This window comes from Pleurodeles waltl, chromosome 7 (assembly GCF_031143425.1).
Source record: "Pleurodeles waltl isolate 20211129_DDA chromosome 7, aPleWal1.hap1.20221129, whole genome shotgun sequence".
NCBI classification, from domain to species: domain Eukaryota; kingdom Metazoa; phylum Chordata; class Amphibia; order Caudata; family Salamandridae; genus Pleurodeles; species Pleurodeles waltl.
In genome coordinates, this window is record NC_090446.1 from 1,418,999,950 (window position 1) to 1,419,020,519 (window position 20,570).

The 20,570-nt window shown below is 43.7% G+C and overlaps 1 protein-coding gene across 1 annotated transcript in view; it reads left to right on the forward strand.

Moving 5' to 3' along the window:
• The first annotated feature begins 1,721 nt into the window (after positions 1-1,721).
• Positions 1,722-20,570, forward strand: part of LOC138246427 (serine protease inhibitor swm-1-like) — a 52,960-nt gene continuing 34,111 nt past the window's right edge. The window contains exons 1-3 of the mRNA XM_069201036.1: positions 1,722-1,824; positions 12,593-12,645; positions 12,737-12,793. Of these exons, the coding sequence (XP_069057137.1) occupies positions 12,606-12,645; positions 12,737-12,793 (97 nt within the window). The 5' untranslated portion in view covers positions 1,722-1,824; positions 12,593-12,605. The remainder of the gene's footprint in view (positions 1,825-12,592; positions 12,646-12,736; positions 12,794-20,570) is intronic.

Here is a 20,570-nt window from a genome sequence, read left to right on the forward strand (position 1 = left end):
AAGTAAAAGAGAGAAGTCTTTTTGGTCCTGAGACTTCAAGGAACAGGAGGCAAGCTCTATCCAAGCCCTTGGAGAGCACTTTCACAGCCAGACAAGAGTTCAGCAAGGCAGCAGGGCAACAGCAAGGCAGCAGTCCTTTGTAGAAAGCAGACAGGTGAGTCCTTTGAGCAGCCAGGCAGTTCTTCTTGGCAGGATGTAGTTTCTGGTTCAGGTTTCTTCTCCAGCAAGTGTCTGATGAGGTAGGGCAGAGGCCCTGTTTTATACCCAAATGTGCCTTTGAAGTGGGGGAGACTTCAAAGAGTGGCTAAGAAGTGCACCAGGTCCCCTTTCAGTTCAATCCTGTCTGCCAGGGTCCCAGTAGGGGGTGTGGCAGTCCTTTGTGTGAGAGCAGGCCCTCCACCCACCCAGCCCAGGAAGACCCATTCAAAATGCAGATGTATGCAAGTGAGGCTGAGTACCCTGTGTTTGGGGTGTGTCTGAGTGAATGCACAAGGAGCTGTCAACCAAGCCCAGCCAGACGTGGATTGTAAGGCACAGAAAGATTTAAGTGCACAAAAATGCTCACTTTCTAAAAGTGGCATTTCTAGAATAGTAATATTAAATCCGACTTCACCAGTCAGCAGGATTTTGTATTACCATTCTGGCCATACTAAATATGACCTCCCTGCTCCATTCAGATCAGCAGCTGCCACTTCAACAGTGTATGAGGGCAGCCCCAATGTTAGCCTATGAAGGGAGCAGGCCTCACAGTAGTGTAAAAACGAATTTAGGAGCTTTACACTACCAGGACATATAACTACACAGGTACATGTCCTGCCTTTTACCTACACAGCACCCGGCTCTAGGGGTTACCTAGGGCACACATTAAGGGTGACTTATATGTAGAAAAAGGGGAGTTCTAGGCTTGGCAAGTACTTTTAAATGCCAAGTCGAGGTGGCAGTGAAACTGCACACACCGGCCTTGCAATGGCAAGCCTGAGACAAGGTTAAGGGGGCTACTTACGTGGGTGGCACAATCAGTGCTGCAGGTCCACTAGTAGCATTTAATCCACAGGCACATGTAGTGCACATTACTAGGGACTTATAAGTAGATTAAATAGTCCAATCAGGTATGATCCAGAGTTACCATGTTTAAAAAGGGAGAGAGCATATGCACTTTAGCACTGGTTAGCAGTGGTAAAGTGTGCAGAGTCTAAAAGCCAGCAAAACAGGGTCCAAAAAGTGGAGGGAGGCAGGCAAAAAGTGAGGGGTGACCACCCTAAGGCATGTCAGGTCTAACACCTATGAGCTTGACATTGATTCTCCCCCCCCGCCCCCCCGTGTCCCTAACACCCAGCAGCCCCCTCCTTTACAGACTCTATCGTGCATGGCTGGCCTTGGATACTAAGGAGTTTTAAATACTTGTCCCTCACGCTGGATCCAGAAGTAAGGTGAGCTAGTGACACTAGTGAATGAAAATCTATTTTATTAAAAGCTCTTCGTGTTATTACGGAAAATGGATCCGATGATATCATGTATAGCACAATAAGAGGGCGAGAATGTCTTGCAAAACAGGTCATTGCAAACAGGCACTCGTTCTAACTTGAATGACTAATGCAACCGCGTCCTGAGAAGATCTTCTGAACTAGTGGCAATTAAACTGCACCAAGCGGGCGGGTCTGCACAATTATGCAATCGTAAAAAAAAAAAAAAAAAAAACGATTTAAGTGTTGGGAGTTTCAGTGAGTGACCTACGTCTTGCTTCAAGAGCTGACACACCGGCCAGGGATCATCAGACTGAGGAAGCCCAAGAACACAGCGCATCTTTAGCACAAGGCCAGAAAGGTATGTGATGGGAAGAGATCATTCTGTGCCATGATCTTGAATGGCTGCATGAGTCACTAGACGAATACCTTGTGAAATTCGAGCAGGTTGGGTCATGCTGTGTACTAGCTGGTGCAATTTTTCAGGGTCTAGAAAAATCTTAAAAGAGAAGTCGGAAGTCTTTAAAATAAATGGTCACCCACCCGCTAATATAAGGCACAGACTAGAAGCATGGTTCGAAAGCAGCTGCAAAATTGAAGTTCTTGTTTAAGTCTCTGCCTCTGCTGGCAGATTATGAGGCCCTGTCACCAACCAGACTCACACATACACATCAGGTGGATTAGTGTAGTTTCTTCTTCCCAACAGCTTGCTTATCTTTATTGCTTGGTATAGCGCCAATGCGAACGTAATTTGCATCGGGGCACTTCTGTGAAGGGTGATGTAAACAACATGGGAGCAAAGGGGGGAGTTTTAGTTATAATGATATGCATATATTTTATCTACACTGGCAGTGATAGTGCCAGTGTAGTTATAGTCAAATATTCCTCCCTACAGGAAATGAATGTCTGTTTTGTTGACATGTTTGACGCTGTTCGACGAATCTGCTTGAAATCTTTCAAAAACAAAATATACTCACTGTGGCTCTATCTTGATGTGTTTAACACTGATTTGACATGCAAGGTCCAAGAAAAGTGGGGGGAGGGCCCAAAACAACAGTTTCTAGTGTTCATTACCCCAGAAGACTCTGCTCACTATTATAGTAATTGTCATTATTTGGTGTAAATTCCTTCCGTATGTTTCAGGGAAATTTGATTTTAAAGAGGTGTTTGGGGTGGTCATGAAGGTGTTTCCCTCCTAGAAAAGCTGGAAATATCTGCACCATTGGGTTTCTGCTCGACAGGACCGAAAATGTTAACAAAAAATCAAATCCTTTTGGCTGAGGGAACCTTTACTTCTATTTACCAGTGGGGTCCTCATGTACCCTGGACCTCACAATCTCATTGGGCAACCACATTTTATCATGTTGGGCTGGCTATTACAGGACTCAGAGGCTTAGTCCAAGTGTGCTGAAAAAAAAACCAGAAAATATTAGGGAGTAGGAGAGGGACAGCCTGACCCTGTGACACTTGTGGGAGTGGTAGGGGGTGCCCAGAGGGTCAGCCTAGAGTCCATAATAAAGCAATGGGTCTCGCGTTTGCTCGAGTAATCACTATTAGCATTGTAAATTCCTAACTGGACTTTTCTTGTCACATAAATTGAAAATAAAAAGTAAAACAGTTGGCATAAGCAAGCTGATTCAAAGCACCATGGCCGACAACAGCATGAATGAGACACACAAAAGGAAAAAGAAGTTCACTTGCAGTCAAATGTATTGCAAAAGTGCAGTAATCCATGTAACAGGGTCGATGTCCAAGGTGGTAACCAAACTGCCCCAAGAAGGGACAAACATAAAGTATTTTTCCAATGATAACAAAGGATTTTTGAAAGGCAAGCCCATGAACGAGTTATAGTGATGGGCGAACGCTGGGTGTGGTTAAAAGCCCACAGATATATTACAACACTTGTGTGCTCAAAAAAAAAAATGGGCCGTGAGTGCCAATGTACACTACCTAGAACTCCTGTCAGGTTCTCTGGTATTCCACTATACACGCTTCCAGCCCATTTTACTGCAGGGCACGTAAGCTTTCTCAGGAAAACGTGGTGAAAGTTTTCATGGTGGGAGGACTGTTGTACCCTAAAACAATTTAAAAAGAAGAAAATGTGAGGGTTGGCCAGATTTAAAACGCGAGCCTTCTGATCCAGTGGCAATAACATTGATTAATAATCATGGATTACAAACTTAGCAGGAGTTTGCTTCTGCACTTACAAAGGTGTGAAATACATTTCGACAAGTTCAAGAAATTTGCATTATTTAAATACGGGAAATAAGTCAAAAGACAAGCAAGTTCGAAAGTACTAAGCAAGAAGTATTCGAATCATTGGGCGAGAAGATTAACCGAAAGGGCCTCCTAATTCCTTTTTCAAGGCAGCACAACCATTTTGAAAGACCTAATTTTAATGTGCACAGAATAAGGGAAACGTGGCTCTAATTGCCAACTACTACTAATGGAGAGAACAGAACCCTTCACTAGTTGAAGCATATACTTATAGCCATATCAGGAAGACTTTATGGCCCAGATTGACTCATTTTCCATGCAATGCAAAGCAGCATCCAAATGCGCTATGCCGCTTTGTGCAAGGGTGAAACCACACTGCTGAGCCCAATCTACATAGTGGTCTTCTAGCCATCCCCAGCGCACGTGCTCAAACAATGCTTTCTGCTATGAGGCACTTCCTTTCACCATGGTGCATAGGTGAGTGTTCTCTTTCCGGCTGGGAATGTATCCTTCTCGTACAAATTCCTGTGCATAAACAAACTGAGAAGTTCCCACATGTTGAATGTGTGCTGTGCTTTTTTTTTTACAAATGAGCACATTTCCCCTGACACAAAGCACTGTCTAGTACGTCGAGTTTTGTGTTAAATTGTCAAAGATCTACCCCAGTAATCCCTCTTTGATGACTCTCTGACAGCAGCGTAGAACAAAGAAAAGTTGCATTTGCACTGAAAAAAGAGTTAAAAACCCTTTGCGCTGGGTAGGAAACAGCGTGCACTATGTTGCCTCACTTTACATACGTTTGTGCCAGCACAACGAAATAGGAAATCTCAGCGTTTCCCATTAACAGTGCCTTGTTTTAAAGCACTTTAGTCTAAATTGCTCAACAGAAGTGAAGCAATTCAGCAGCTGCATAACTCAATGGTTTCTCAAAGGGAACACTGTATTTTGTTGACATACATGAATTGTGCAAAACTGAAAAGAACTATAAGAAAATATTCAAGAACATCTCTCATGCTTCTCTAGAAAAAGCTTTAAAGTGCATTTATATGTTGCTCATCGTGCTCAAGTTTCTGTTGGTGTGAGAGGGTTATCCTGGAGATTGAGGGCCCGATTTACATGGCCCTAGAGCCTCCTGAGTATCACTTTCAGTGACGCTCTGATGGCGCTTTTCACTGCCCCATATTTACAAGGAGGAGTTAAGCCACTTTGGGCCTGATTACAACTTTGGCGGAGGGGGTTAATGGATCCCAAATGTGACGGATATCCTGCCCACGTATTACGAGTTCCATAGGATATAATGCACTCGTAATACCGTAGGCGGGATATCCGTCACATTTGGGACAGATTAACCCCCTCTGCCAAAGTTGTAATCAGACCCTTTATGTCCACAATGCAGTTTTCTGTGTCAGAGGTCCGTGCAATGGGTGTTGCTGTGAGTGTTACACCCCAAAACCCATTGCTTTTAACGCTGCCCCATATTTACAAGAATACAAATAGAAGGAGGGGGAGTCCCTATAACCCGCCTGGATTAGGGACAAAAACAGTACACAATGCAAAATATCCAACCAGGACAAATAATTGTTCAATATCTAAGTAAAAAACACAATTTTTTACTGAATCGTAATTTCTTTTATTCCAAGTACATCAAATGAAACCTAATGTCAACTGATCACCTATCGAACTAAAGACTAAAACCTGTGAACCTAAATATATACATACAAACCAAACACAAAATTACAACCCAGCACCGTGATATATAAAAAATATAGGCTGCTAAACCATCAAGTGGCGAGCAGTCATCCATCCAGGTAGTAACTGTAATAGAAGGGAAGTATCCTGCAACAGTGAGACGAGTCAATCACTGGGGTAAATGTCCGATACAGTCCACAATTTGCTTAATCCTGGTGTTTCAGGAATTATAACAGTCACTCCATAGAACGTTATAGTCAACGCGTTTCGGCCTCAGCAACTAAGGCCTCCTCAGGACAGTGAAGACAGTGCTTTGGCTTGAAAACTCAGTATGGAGCACAAGCACTAAAACGATAATCAGTGCGACCACACCGCAGCTTAGTCTAAAAAAATCGCCGGACAGCTTGAAGCGGGACTTCAAAGCATGATACAACTGTTAAAAGAGAAAATCTGCTCGAAACATGCCAGTTGGGCACACAAACTGCAGCTGTGCATGTTAGGACCCATTCTGTGCAGGAAACCTCAAAATGATTGTAATTGTGCACCTGGTACCAGGTATAAAGCTTCCCTGATGCTGTCTTCCTTGGATTACAGGTAATGATGCCTTTAGTATCTCATTTAAAGGTTTGTATAGGTGGTGTAACATCTGCCAGTGTGATGGACAAGTGTGAAGGAGGCAACACTATTTTATTTTATTTTTTTAAGTAATCACTATGGCTTGAGGTTGTTACCACTGAAGTGGCTTCCACTGCTATGGTGTGAGATATCTTGGTGCAAAGCACAGTAGCGGCAGTGCCTGGATGCCACATGCAGGAATTAGATAAATTCATAGGCATATCCATCTGGGGTTACATTTGCAGTCCATAAAGGCACCTGCCCTCTTAGTGCACACCATAATTAAATCCTTAAGCTGTATTTAGGCATGCATCCAAGGCGTGTCCTCCATCCTGAGGCACCATGTGAACGCAAACAATAGCTGTACCTTGTGAAGAGTACAGTAACACATTGTCATTTACTGGTTATCAGAAGCTTGAATTTAAGCTATAGGTTTGTGCAATGAGATATATGTGAGAAATTTTAAATCCGAATCCCTGGCCTACCACACAATCACCCCCCCCACCACCCTGAACCAATCACTATTATGACCCTATATAGTTATTTAAGAAATGAGTAGAACCTCAATCTACCTCAAACTCATATCTATCGTAGAGTACCTTATTATTAATGTGCCCTTGAATTGTTTTCCTCTTTCCCATCATTACTAAGAAATAAATGTATTATAAAGTGTTGTTTTTGAAAGTAGTAGTTATTGTAATGTACTTGTGTTTGAATTGTGTTTGTGTCTTACTATATTCTGTGGATTTGTTACATTTACTTAAATCTGTTGCTTTACATGAGGAGTAAATTATGACACACTAATTTGCATTGAATATATATTTGATTTAAAACTGATAACTTTTGCTATCACTTGACTCCAGATAACATATGTCTTAGCGATGAACAAAGGTAACCCACTTTTTCTTTGATTTTCAAACAATAACAAAATTATTGATCAACATTACCCCCTGGTATGCCCGGTCCTCGTCCCATTCATGACAAGTGGAGATAGAGATATCCCAGGCAGAAAAAAGAAAAAACATAAGGAATGCTAGGACCCTTTTTAACCCCCTCCCATCCAGAGTACTTAACCAGTACCTACCCAGCATTCGTTCTGTTCTTTTTTTTCTGTCGGGTCAGAATGGACATGGAGTACTGGAGCTGTTCTCATGGGGCAAGGGGTGGTGATGTTTTTTCTGTGGTCAGCATTTCTGGATGATTCACGTCCTTCTGCCTGCGGGGCTTGCGGAAGGACACTTGGGCAGCAGATATTTCCCTTGTTGCTGTAGTTTCCTCCGGAGCCCAGGTCTCATGGTGGATGGCATTCTTGGTGCGTCCCTGGCTGCCGTTTGGGCAAGGAGATGCGCTGCAGTTGCTGGTGCTCTGGTGAGCCAGGAAGCTCTTGCGGGGAAGATCTTCTGTGTATTGCCTGAATTCCGGGAGGAGGTGTGTGTGATGCACAGGTGCACAGGCTGTTTGGAGCATGCGCCTGTGCTAATGAGCATTTCTGGATGGTGGTGTGGTGTCCAGGAGCCTATATTTGGCCCACTCCAGGTGTAAGTACTGCAAGCAGTTGTTTTTTGCTGTTTTCTTCTGATAGTGTCTTTTTGCTGTGGTTCTTCTCATGTTGCTGGGGTGACGTATTGTTCCCAGTGATTCCTTCTGCTGTGTCATGGGCAAGCATTCATTGAGGTGCAAACATGGGGAGGAGTCTACTTCTCCGTCTTCCTCCTCTTCTTCTCCATTCTCTCATTTGCTTTTTAAGGCAAAGTGGCACAGGGAGTGCGAGGATTCTAGGCTCAGGCAACTTATTGGGGAGATTCTGTTGGAAATGGAGGGGCTCTGGTCGCTCTAAGGCCTGTCTCCCTAGCTCATCTTCACAGTCCTCTGGTTTGCACGACAAGGGGCCTGGTCCTGAGTTACAGAAGGAGAAATACATTGCCCGTGATTGTTGTCGGACTTGATCAGACATGTTAAGTCTAATATGGGGTTTCCTTATGAGGAGATGCTGGATATTTCATCCTCTTGCTACACTTTCAGATTGCAGCGCCGCTTAATGCTTATTGTCCAAGTGCATCCCTGTATTCATGAAGTCCTCAAGCGTTAATGGAGAGACCTGACAAGATCATGCTGCCATGCTTAATGGGCATACTGTACCTGTTGCAGGATTCGCTGAAGGATTTGCTGGACTTCTTTCAAATTGATTCTTTTGTGGCCAGTCTTGTGGGACAGACGTCCCTGGCTGAGGATGCATTCATTAGGGATGCTATTGATAAGTGGGTGAATGCTTCTCTTCGCAAGATGTACTCTGTCTCTCATCTGGCCCTTAGGATGGGGATCTATGACACTTATGTGGCTCAGTCACTCATTACGGACATTAAGTCTTTGTTTTGGTAACTTGATGATTCTTCTGATTGCTCTGATATTCTGGAGCAGAATGAGAAGCAATTGGAATATCTGTCTGAGATCTCTTTTGATGTAGTCCATATGTTAGTGCTTTCAGTTGGGGCTTGTCTGAACTTGGTCTTGAAGGACTGGAGGACTATTTCCATGCAGAAATCGTCTGCCTTCAGGCTCCCATTCCAGGGGAATGCACTGTTTGGGCCAGAACAGGAGAAAGTTGCACAGGCTGTTTAAGGAGAAGAAACATTCCTCCTCCCTAAAGTTGTCTTGTGCGGATAAGCCATCTTTGAAGCCTAAGTCCCATTTTCACCGGCCTTCTCGTCGTCATTTTACCAAGGCCCAGGGGAGGTTCTCCTCATGTAGGGGTTCAGATTTGAAGGCAAGCCCCCCCCCCCCACCAAAGCCTCAAGCCTGATTATATGGCACAGCTGGATCTGTGGTTGGCTGGGGTCTCCATCACTTCCTTCCGGCGTAGGAGGTATCCACTTCAGACACATGGGTGCTGCAACTCTTGCAAACAGGCTTTTTGGATAGAGTTCAGCACAGTTCCTCTTGTATTGGGGGTCCGTCCCACTCCTTGGACTTCCCCAAAGGAGAAACAGGTGGCCGTGTCTCAAGGACTTTCTTTGTTCTTGCAGAAAGCAGCCAATCGGATGGTTACTCCATTGCAGCAGGGCACAAGGTTCTACTCCATCTTCCTTCTGGTGGCAAAATCAATGGACAGCTTCTGGCTGGTTTGGGATTTGAGGGCTCAGAACAAGTTTGTCCTCCACTTTCCCTTCAAAATGGATACTTTACAAAGGATCATTCCGTTGGTGGCCAAGAGGCATTGGATGTGCACCTTGGATCTGCAGGATGCCTTTTAACATGTGCCAATCCATCCTCACTTCCAGTAGTTCCTGAAGTTCTGCATTCAGGGAGTTCATTACCAGTTTCTGGTGCTGCCATCCAGCCTTCAGTCAGCTCAGTGGGTCCTCACCAAGATTTTGGCTCTGCTGGTAGCGTCTCTCAATTTCCAGGGCACCCACCCCTACCCCAACTGGATGATTGGCTTCCCCATGCACCATAAGTGGAACAGCCTATTCACAGCTTGCAGGTTGTGTGTGCAGCTCTCACGGCTCATGGGTTTCTTCTGAGCCTGCTGAAGTGCCAGTTGGAACCTTCTCAGGACCTAACTTTTATTGGGACTCGGTTTCAGACTAACCTCAACAAGGTTCTTCCTTCCTCCTCAAAGGGCCTTGATGTTGCAGTCAGTGGTGAGGGATGCATTGGTCAGTGACTCTTTGCCAGTTCACAGCTGGTTGAGGCTGTTGGGACACATGACAGTGGCAGTGTTCACTGTTCCTTGGGCACACTTTCAAATTCTGCCTCTGTGGATTCACCTGCTGTCCTCTTGGAATCTGTGTTCCATAGACTGGGACCAGCGGGTTCAGCTAATACCAGCAATCTTTCCGGACCTGCACTGGTGGATGGTTCTGAACCATTTTTTGAGGGGTGTTCATTTGCAACCAGATCCTCTGCTGGTCCTCACTATGGACACCAGTTTCATGGATTGGGGTGCGACTCTGGGGGAACGGTCACTGCAGGCTCGTTGGTCTCTTCAGGAAAGCAGGCCTTATTCCAATAAGCGGGATCGCATGGTGATCTACAGGGCAATCATGGGGTTTCAACAGGTCCTGGTGGGTCACAATTTGTCGGTCTGATCAGACAAATGGGTGGCTGTTGCTTATTTGAACAATCAAGGGGGAATCCTCTCCAAGTCTCTCAATGCTGTGTCTCTGCCTCTTTTTCAGTGGGGCGGGGGGTCATCTTCAGTCTCTGGTTGCTGTTTATGTCAGGGGGTGGACATAGTGGTGGCTGATGCCCTCAGTCAGTGTTTCCTCCCTTTCAGGAACTGTCTCTCACCAGGAAGGTGTTTTTGCAGGTGTGCAAGACATTTGGTGTGTCTTTTCTAGGACTATTTGTGTCCTGGCACAATACACAGGTTCCCAGGTTTTGCCCCTGCTCATGGCAGAAAGTAGCTTTGGAGGTGGTTGCCCTGTCATGTTCTTGGCCTCGCCATCTGTTGTACTACAATCCCCAGATTGCTGTGATTCCCCGGTTTCTGGTCTGTCTGCTGAGGGAGTCCAGCATGGTGGTTGTGGTGTTGCCCTTTGGGCCCCAGAGGTCTCAGTTCCCCAGTCTCAAGTTGATGGTAGTTCAGGGTCCTTAGTTATTTTCTTGCTGCCCATCTCCTCTATGATCTTTTCCACCGCTGGCCCTTCAGAAGCTTCATTTCTCTGTGTGGAGGTTAAGAGGCGGGGATTGCAGCGCAAAGGGGTCCCCAAGCACTTAACAGTGGCTATCCAACAGTCTCAACGGCCTTTCATTTTGAAGTCCTCTGAGATGCATTGGGGTAATTTTCAGCACTGGTGTGATTCGTTGCAGTTGTCCCCCCTGGATTTCTCCTTGACTAATGTCTTGCAGTTCTTGTGGGAGGGTTTTGAAAAATGGTGGCAGTGTCTACTCTGAGGGCACAGTGAGCCCCTATTAAGGCTTTTCACTCCCCTTGGGCAAACCTGGCTGATGTTTATGATTTGGTGTCACAACTGTTGCAAGGCTTTTCTCATTCCAGCCCCTTGGTTAAGCCCTTGTGTCCCTCCTGGGATTTCCCTCTGGTGTTGAAGGCTCTGTTCACTGCACCTTTTGAACCTTGAAAACTTGCAGATATTACGTTTGTCACATTTAAGATTGTATTTCTCGTTGCCATCACATCGGCTAGGCAGTTGGGAAAGCTGGGGACTCTGATGACTCAGGAGCCCTTTTTGTCATTTTCTGCTGATGGGGTGACCTAGAGGTTGGATTCCTGCTTTATGCTGTAGGTGGCTTCACGGTTTCTTAAGTCCCAGGAGGGTGTGTTGCCTGCCTTGGGGGTTGATTCAGGACTCTTCTGAGGAGGTTGCTTGGTCCTTGTTGGAAGTGAGGCAGGCCTTGTAGATATCTCTGGAGCAGACATGGTCTTTTTGAAAGTCAGACTCTCTGTTTGTCTCTTTTGGAGCTTCCTCATTGGGGGACTTCTGTGTCTCTGAGCAGTTGGATGAAGTAGATTATTGAGCTGGCTTACTCCTTAGCTGGGTCTCCTTCTCCTGCAGGGGTGCCGGGCTCTCTACTCAGGGATTGGAGGCTTCATGGCCTGAGTTGCAGGAGCTGCCCTTTGCCAAAAGTTGTCCTCCAATACCTTTGTGAGGCATTATCGTCTCCAGAATGTGCTAGGTGGTGAGGATAATTTTGAGTTGTGGGTCTTGCAGGCTTGCATTCCTGAATGTGTCTTTTTTCCTCTGTTTAATAAATAACTTTTGGGTGCTGCTAATGGTGTGGTGTCCTTTTGTTATATATGTGGTGTATGATGGCTGGTTTCCTTATTCTCCATGAATGGGAGGGGGACCGAGGGGTAATGTCCTATTACCAGTAATCGTCATTACTCCTGGTACCTCCCTCCCTCTCAAAATGCCAGCCTTCATGTTGGAGTGATTTGGTATGTTCAGAATGAATGCTGGGTATGTACTGGTTAAGTACTCCCAATGGGAAGGGCTGGTGTATGGTGCCAGCATTACTTATGTTCTTTTTTTCTACCTGGGAGAGATGTATCTCCATTTGTTATGAATGGGAAGAGGACCAGGACCAGGAGTAATGAAGATTATCAGTAAGCATCAGGACATTTTACATCACTTTCTTTCTCTGTTTAGATAAATACAGGTGTTTGAGTACCTCTTAGATACAATGGAATGCATAAAATAGTTTTAAATTAGAGTGAGGTCAAAGAATTGGTAAGTCAAAGTTATTTAGGTAAAGCTTTGGAGGTGTTGAAATTATAGAAGATGAAGTTATGAGGTCCCACCCACGTGGTAGCTTCAAATGTCAGATCCCTGCATTCTGTTCTTTGTGTATCTCAGTTATACGAGGTTGCTCATTTAGAGCTCTGAGATATTTATACTTATTTGTAGCAACATGTAAGGTTATGGACTCAAAATATAAACCCAGTGTTTATACCACCCAGTCATGGTGTTAGCTCATCATGCTATTACCCCTAGGTTTGAAAAAGACCCTATTATAAACCACATTTTTTTCTTGTCACTGCTATATCTCGTCCTCTATGACACACTTCATAACTCTTCTCCTAGATGTGATTACATCCAACTGTGTTCTGTGTAAATGTTCAGCTCATCAGTATTGTTTGCTCATAGATCCAAAAAGAGGATGAAAGGCTCCAGCTCTTCTCTACTGCTTCTGAGGCAGGGTGAGTATTGCATAAAGGAGCATTTGTTACAAATCACAGGCAATGAGAATGGATCCTCACAAGTCGATAAATTCTGCTTTCATCTTTTCAGCTCTGTCTGTCATCTTGATGAGTCTAATTGTGGCCCCTCAATTAACTATAGCAGATGGTAAGAACCAATGCTTTTTTAAATTCTTGGCACCAACATGTATGATTAGTGAATACAATTGTTGAATGAATGCCCTAATTTTCAAACTATTTCTCCAACAAAACCCTAGCAGAGACTTTGTGTTATTTAAGAGGAAGGTGGTGGAAAGAAAAATGTTGATATCTATGTTTCAGCGCATGTAACATAACTTAATAACTTCCTAAAATTGTAAGCAGTATCTAAAGAAGTTATTACACTTCTAAAACAAGCATTTGCAATGTAATAGGTCTCACATTTGTGAGAGTTAGTGGTAGTGGTGCTGTAAATGACAATGGACCTGATTACAACTTTGGAGGAGGTGTTAATCCGTCCCAATGTGACGGATATACCACCAGCCGTATTACGAGTTCCATAGGATATAATGGACTCGTAATACGGCTGGTGGTAAATCCGTCAATTTTCCGTCACTTTTGGGATGGATTAACACCTCCTCCAAAGTTGTAATCAGGCCCAATGTCTTTTACCCATGTGTTTTGGCTAGGAGTGTAATGGGTGTATGTGGTGTGTAGTGGAATTATGTGGGTGGTATTGGAATAGTTATTTGTGTAATTATGTGTCCAAATTTGAAAACCCAAGCGCAACTTCATAAACAACTTATGTTACAATATAGTGGAGGGGAAAGTAATTGCCAAAGCAATGGATTAATAGGCACGGTTACTGTAGTAAATTAAAAGTATCATCCCTCAGCATGTAACTGAAATATAAAACAACACGTTTTTTTGAAATGTCGGTAAGCAGTTTTTCAAACTAACATACCTATTACCAAGAAATGAGAGTTACTTTTGATAGCGCTAAAAAGAACATATTTAATACAATGTCCAAACATCCAAATCCACTTTGCAAACTCATTGACATAAGCTTGAATGCAAGCAGTGTAACGTCCGCTATAAAGTAACACTGCTTATATTTACGGTAGAGTTGCTGCGATAAAGTCATGGATATGGTTATTTTCGTGATGGGTTAATTATCTGTTTGGGTATACAGTTACAGGCAGGCCTCTTCATTATTTGTTTTAATTTTAGAAGGTGATTTACTAGCATGTGAAAGACAGCTCACATGTACACATAAATATTAAATGTCAACACCAAAAAAAAACAAAGAAGCATTTTCTAAAACAAAAATACTAAATTAGTAAAAAAAGCCTATTACAACTTATAATAATGTCACAAAATCGGCAATATGGCTTCATATGTAAAACAAACATCAAGCCATCTCCTACTCATCAGTCTCTGTGGATTTCGGGCAGTTCAAGGAATGGTCACACAATGTTTATGTGCCAATAAAACAGAAGCATTTGCAATGCAGTGGATCTCACGTTTCCTCCAGTTACAGCTATTAGCGTTTGAGGGCCGGCATTTAGTTTTCTGTATCAAACATTTACAGTGAGCAAAATACACTAATGTGAGCGACAGAGGAAGAGAAAAACAAAAAAGTGTCACAAAGGGAGCAAGCAGAAAGCTGCAAGAGTAAACTGAAGGAAGAGGGAGTGGTTGTGAACGGATTAAAGAGGCCGAGATGGATTGTTTCAAAGGAGAGCTTTGGGCACTGGTATGTTTTTATTTACAAACTAAGCACGATCCCGGCACAACCCATGTTTGCAAAGGGATTGGAATTGAGAGGTGTTTGATAATTATCACATCTTTATAGTATTCCCTTGATAAATTACGACAGGTCAAACAGATCAGATTTATCAAGATAAAATGCCCATGATTGGTCAATACATGCGGATTTGGGTGCTGCAAGCACCCAAATCCATATGTTATCCCCAAAAACCTTTTAATCAGGTGATATTTATTGCAAGTGATGACAAAAATGTAGATCTGGCGCGAATTTCAACATTGACCTCCAATCTCAAGAGCTCATAGTTGTGAGGTTAGTTTCAGGGTGTTAGGGAATACTATGAAATGGACTACAGCACAGGACACAGAATTCGATTTACCTGCATTTGCCTTCCGCCTTTAAGAGCCTGTAATGTTTTTGCAATATAAAAAGCTGTTCAGGCAGGAGTAGAAAACAAAGAGCACTTCAATTCGTAGGCTCGAGGACATTTCTGCAGAAGATATGCATGCTAAATTACAGAGTTTTGGATTATTCGATAAGGTGACTTTTAAAACTTAAAGCCCTCCCTGTATAATTCAAAGTCCATTCTTGCATCTGTCGTACAAGTGAAAAGGCAAAGGTGTGTATACAATTGTTCAGCAATATGCAGAAGAAACGCTGTTCATACTGTCAATATCAAGATAGTGATTTTCAGATACATGTGAAGATCCTGTAGCTTTCTATATTTTGAACGGAAATAAAGTTCTACAGCAGGTTCTGTGTTGGAGAACTGCTTCTATTGGCATTAAAGCTGCCACAGTTTCTCCGTACACTTCCACAATGTGACCCCGATTATGAGTGGGGCAGCGATTTTTGACCAAGGATGTAGTGAAGCACACGCTATCAGCTTAAGCGGGGTTGCCACTGAAAAGAAACTAAAATGTTTTGTGGTCCTTCCTATCTTTGATGTGTGGCTCTCAGTGCGGCAAGAATAATTACCATGACAAAGCTCTGGAATGAGGGCCAAAAGTTGACAAAGAAGCCAAAAGGTGACAGACAGAAAGAGAAATTATTGATGCAGGGAAGGGAGGACAGGAAGGACAACACGTAGAGAGTGAGGGCAGTTTAAAGGGACCCCTTAAAGAGGCAATCCCAGTTATAGTCTTGTGGGGCCCATAGCTGCCCTCACAGTGTTTTCTGTATGTTTTTGTGTCTGTTTCTCGTTCTTTACAGTTTATTTCATTTGTGTAAATAAACTGTAAGTTGCATTTTTGCTGTATTTAAATGCAGGCTTGTGGGATCATACTCATTCAAGCATCGCACTTCAGTCACTAATCAGCAGGGCACACCATTGAAGTAGCTCCAATCGGAGCACAGCAGCTGGTCTTTTATGGCTATGGCAGAGGCAATTCGGAAATTAAAGCTCTCTATTCCAAGTCAAACTTTGGAGCTAAGATAAACGAGGTTGACTGGAAAATCTCCCTCTGCTGTTGTTTTTATGTTTGCAGAGGGAGTTGGTGGGGAGGGGCGACTGAACACGCACCCACAGTGTAAGACCAACAGGCAAATACTAAAAAAGAAAAAAAGTCCCCTACAGAAGAGATAAACAGGACATAGCGTAGTTATACAGTAGTTGGTGCTGCTTCCAAAGAGAATTAGGCAGGACAAAGAGGTAGAACTGATCACTAGCAAGCAAGGATTTTTAAAGGTCACTGGAACCAACAAATGAAATCACTTGAAACCACAGCATAAGTATACTTAAAAGTATACAACACATCGAATGCTTACACTCGACCTAAGAAGAACATATATGTGTGGTTACAGCCTCCCACTCTCTGTGGTGCAGCTCAGACTGCCGCTTTTTGCCTCTGCTATACCACTCTGCCAACCTGCTTGTCACCTAATGGATTTGCTCTACTTCTTTATTCAGTCAAAGTTTTCATTCACATCTCTAAATATTCCTGTGTGCAGCAGCTCATGAAGATCACCTCACATTACATAGTTCTGTGAGTGCCCAACTGTGTTTTGAAAAGCACCATGACATGCAAGAGTGGCAGCATCCTAGGAATTCATTTAGAACATCAGATGTACTGTAACGAGAAGAAGAACCATGTTTATTCACTTCCCAATAAGAGGGAGTCTTTTGTAATTTATCAGCCTTTCTTGCCACGCCCATGCTCCAACGATGGTGATTGCATGTAAAATCTACACTAAGTACAAATGATTATGTAGGGAAAACCAGGGCGAGGCTTGCTGGGGGCCAATAAAATGTATATTTGGTTTGAAGATGCTGCGCAGCAGCCCCGGAAAAATGATGGAGTATAGCAGTCTGCAAACTCAATAATTGTTAGTCTCATGTTTCACAGCCTGTTTGGTCTTGTGTGCAAGTTTACCTCAGAGCATCTCCTGGGGGAAGCCTCTCAACGTCACCTATGCCACTGCCTTCTCCTTCATTTTACAATAATAGAAGAAGCCGTGAGTCTAAATGAGGGTTCCTGAATCTGTATGTACGGTGGCGACCCGCTTTGTTTGTGTATAGGGTAAATGTAATGCCTCAGCCTTGATGTGAACCCCTAGACTTAATGCTTTTTGGAAACCTATTGAGATCTTCATTTTTGCCTCAACCATAAAGTGCTTTCATTTGAATGGGCACAACACACTGATAACTATAGTTTGGCTTACACAATACTAATCCTGATGCTTCATGAATAAGAACCTAATGTGACTGGTTCCCTGTAGCAAATTGTTAGCAAAATACATAGTGGGAATACAAGAAGATGCTCCTCAATGTAACTTTTTATAATTAAATAACTACAATTAAAACTTCCAAACAATTGCAAAAACTCATACTTTTGACATGGTGTATGTAATTTACCCCTATAATATTTTAGCAACTTACTCTTCGATTTATTCACTAAGGGGCTTTTAAAATGCTTGTGAAAAAGATAAACATACACGTTATGTATGTATACAGCAGCTTTCTAGACAATCTAGATTGTGTGAACTTATTTTCATGAAATAGCTTGGGTTGGTCTGAAGAACTTCAAACCACTGTGTTCACCCACGATCCATACTTCACATAATTTAGCAGATTGTGTTTGCAAAGAACAACCTAACCTTGCTGATTTACACACTTTCGCTGGGTGTTTTCCTCACTCAGTCATATCTGGGAATGACAGAAATGCACTGAAAACGCTAAAAGAATGACTGTTGGACTTTTTCCCTTTTACAGGGTCATCTCCAATCTTTTTGTTTTGCCTCCTTCCTCCTATTTTTTCTGACCTGTTGTTGGCTTTAGGACTCTGGGCACTTTACCACTGCTAACCAGTGTTAAAGTGCCTATGCTCTCTGTTGGAAAATGTGTTATTGGTAAGGACAGGTAAGTACCTACACTTGGCAATAGGCCACTAACCTCCACTTAGGTCCAGTTGGGTCTCAGTAAATTAAACGCAGCTCAACCCTTGGTAGCTTGGCAACGAGCGACAAGGCTTAACTTAGGAGACAGAGTGTAAAGATTTCAAATATCACAAAACAGTAATTAAATAAAACACAGGAAACAGTTTAAAAATCCAAAGCCAATTTATAAACATAGATTATATTTTTATTTTTAAAATGACACAAAAAGAAATAACATTGAATAAGGTGAACCGGAGATATGAATTTTTAAAGAATTATTGTTTTATGGCGCCTAGAAGCAAAAAAGCGCCAATCTGGTCATCTGGTTGCACCTCGACTGGGGCAAAGTCAAAGGCCGACTGGGATGGAGCACGGCTCAGCTACAGCCCGCGGGAGGCCTCGGTCAAAAGTTTACCTTCACACTCAGTCGTTTTTCTGAAGATTTTCTTCAGAGGGACGAACCTGCCAGTCCAATCCGACCTCCTGGAACTCTTCTCCAGATATGCGTCGCGGGAGCCCTCGGTGAAGATTTTTACCTTCAGACTAAGTCGTTTTTTCGAGGTGAAAGTTCTTCGACCGGGGAAAACCTGGATCTTGATCTGACAGCGTTGGAGCCCTCCTCGGATATGCTGGCTGCGAGGTCCCGGTCAACTTTCTACATTTGGACTTAGTCTATTTTTTGGAGATTTTCTTCACCGGGACGAACCTGCAAATCAGGCGGGGTCACGGTTGAGGCAAGCCAGCTAGAGTTGCTGCAGCGGGTCGGTCCCTCTATTGAGCTTTCTTCCAAAACTTCTCCAAACATCTAGATCTTCTCCCAGATGTTCTTTTAAGGTTCTTTTGGGGTCCACAGCTCACCCCAAGGTTCCAGAAGCTCTGAGATGATCCTTGGGGTGTGAACTACAACTCCCAGAATGCACTTAGCGCAAACTCCTTTTTGGCCACTGGACAGTGGTCAGCTGGTTGATTTCTTCAGGAGTTGGTGCAGGGGACTCTGGTTACCAATTTTTCACCTGTAGCAAACAGGGAGTCCCTCCTTGAACCAGTTGAAGCCAGGCAAAGTCCTTCTTGTGGTGAAGCCCAAGTGTGCAGCTGGTGCAGTCCTTTAGAGTTCAGGATCCAGGTGCAGGCCAGGGGTCCAGCAGGGCAGTCCTTCTTCTCCTTTGGATCTTCCTTGTTGGAATCTGATAGGGATCTGAGGTGTGGGTGCAGGTCTGCCAGTTTTATCCTTGCTCCTGGGTGAAAAACAGGGGGGTCCTGGTTCTCCAATCAGGTGCAGGGTTCTTTCCCCCTGTGATGACCACTTCCTGGGAAGTGTGGCAAAAATCAATTCCAGGAGGTAACATTTCTCAAAAATCCATCATGGTTTAAAGTTATTTTTGGAGGTTACATCTGGCTGAGTCCACCCAATGGTGTGGCTAAAAATCCTAAACATACCCCTCTCCTGCCCTCTCCTAATCTAACCAAGGGGGCACCTAGTTGTCTGCGTTGGCAGGATGTGGGGGTGTTGCTGGGTTGCTCCAAATGTCCTTCTCTGCCTTTGAAGACCAGTTTGGCAGCCCTCCCCCTTCCTGCCTCAACATCTGCTGAGGGGAGATCCCCTCCCACAGGCACATCTCTTTGTGTGAAGCCAGGCCACTTCACACCTCATTATGGCAGCCTGGCCAGGGTGCCAGAGGCTGGCCAATCAGAGCACAGCAGCAAAAACAATGCAGGGATGAAGTTGGCAACTTTTCAGGTAAAGTTTAAAGCTCTTTACCTGAACAAGTTATATTAAATCCCACAACTGGAAGTTGTGGGATTTATTAAAACAAATAACTTGATACCAAACTCTTTGTATCTGTCACTTAAGGGGACTTTTCTAAAAAAATAAAGTCTCCCCATTCTAGCCTTTGAAGGCCATTCACTACAATGAGGGAAAAACTAATTTGGCTGTTTTTACCTCACCAGGGCTTATGAAACAATTTTTATAAGGTCCCTGCTTATAGTTACATGGCACCCAGCCCTATGGGAAAATAGGGCACACCTTACGGGTGACCTATATGTAAAAATAAGGTAGCTTAAGACTTTGGAACTACTTTTAATTCCAAAGTCGAATTTGCATATAACTTTAGTTTAAAAGCAGCCAGCAAGGCAGGCCTGCCTTTAAAATTACACTGGGCACCTCAGCAGTGCACCTATGGGTGCACTACCTATGCTGAGGTCCCTAAACCTACATGCCCTACCATATACTAGGGACTTACAGTTAGGTTGACTTAGCCAATTATAATTAGCCTAATTTGCATACTGATTTTCACACAGATCACAGGCCCTGGGACTGGTTAGCAGTACCCAGGGCACCATCCGAGTCAGGAAAACACCACCAAAAAGTGGGAAATGGGGGCAAAACGTTAGGGGGCCTCTGCAATCAGCCCTGTTCTCTCACACTCTCTGTGTAAATTGTACTGTTGATTGGATTATCGATGATTGGTATTTTAATTTACTAGTAAGTCTGTAGTAAAGTGCACTAGAGGTGCCTAGGGCCTGTTAATCAAATGCTACTAGTGGGCATGCAGCACTGGTTGTGCCACCCACATTAGTAGCCCTGTAAACATGGCTCGATCTGCCACTGCAGTGTCTGTGTCTGCAGTTTTAAAGCTGCCAAAGCGACTTGGTAAGTGTGACCACTTGCCAGGCCTAAACCTTCCCTTTTCTTACATGTAAGGCACCCCTAAGGTAGGCCCTAGGTAACCCCATGAGCAGGGTGCAGTGTATGTTTAAGGTAGGACATATACTAATGTGTTTTATATGTCCTGACAGTGAA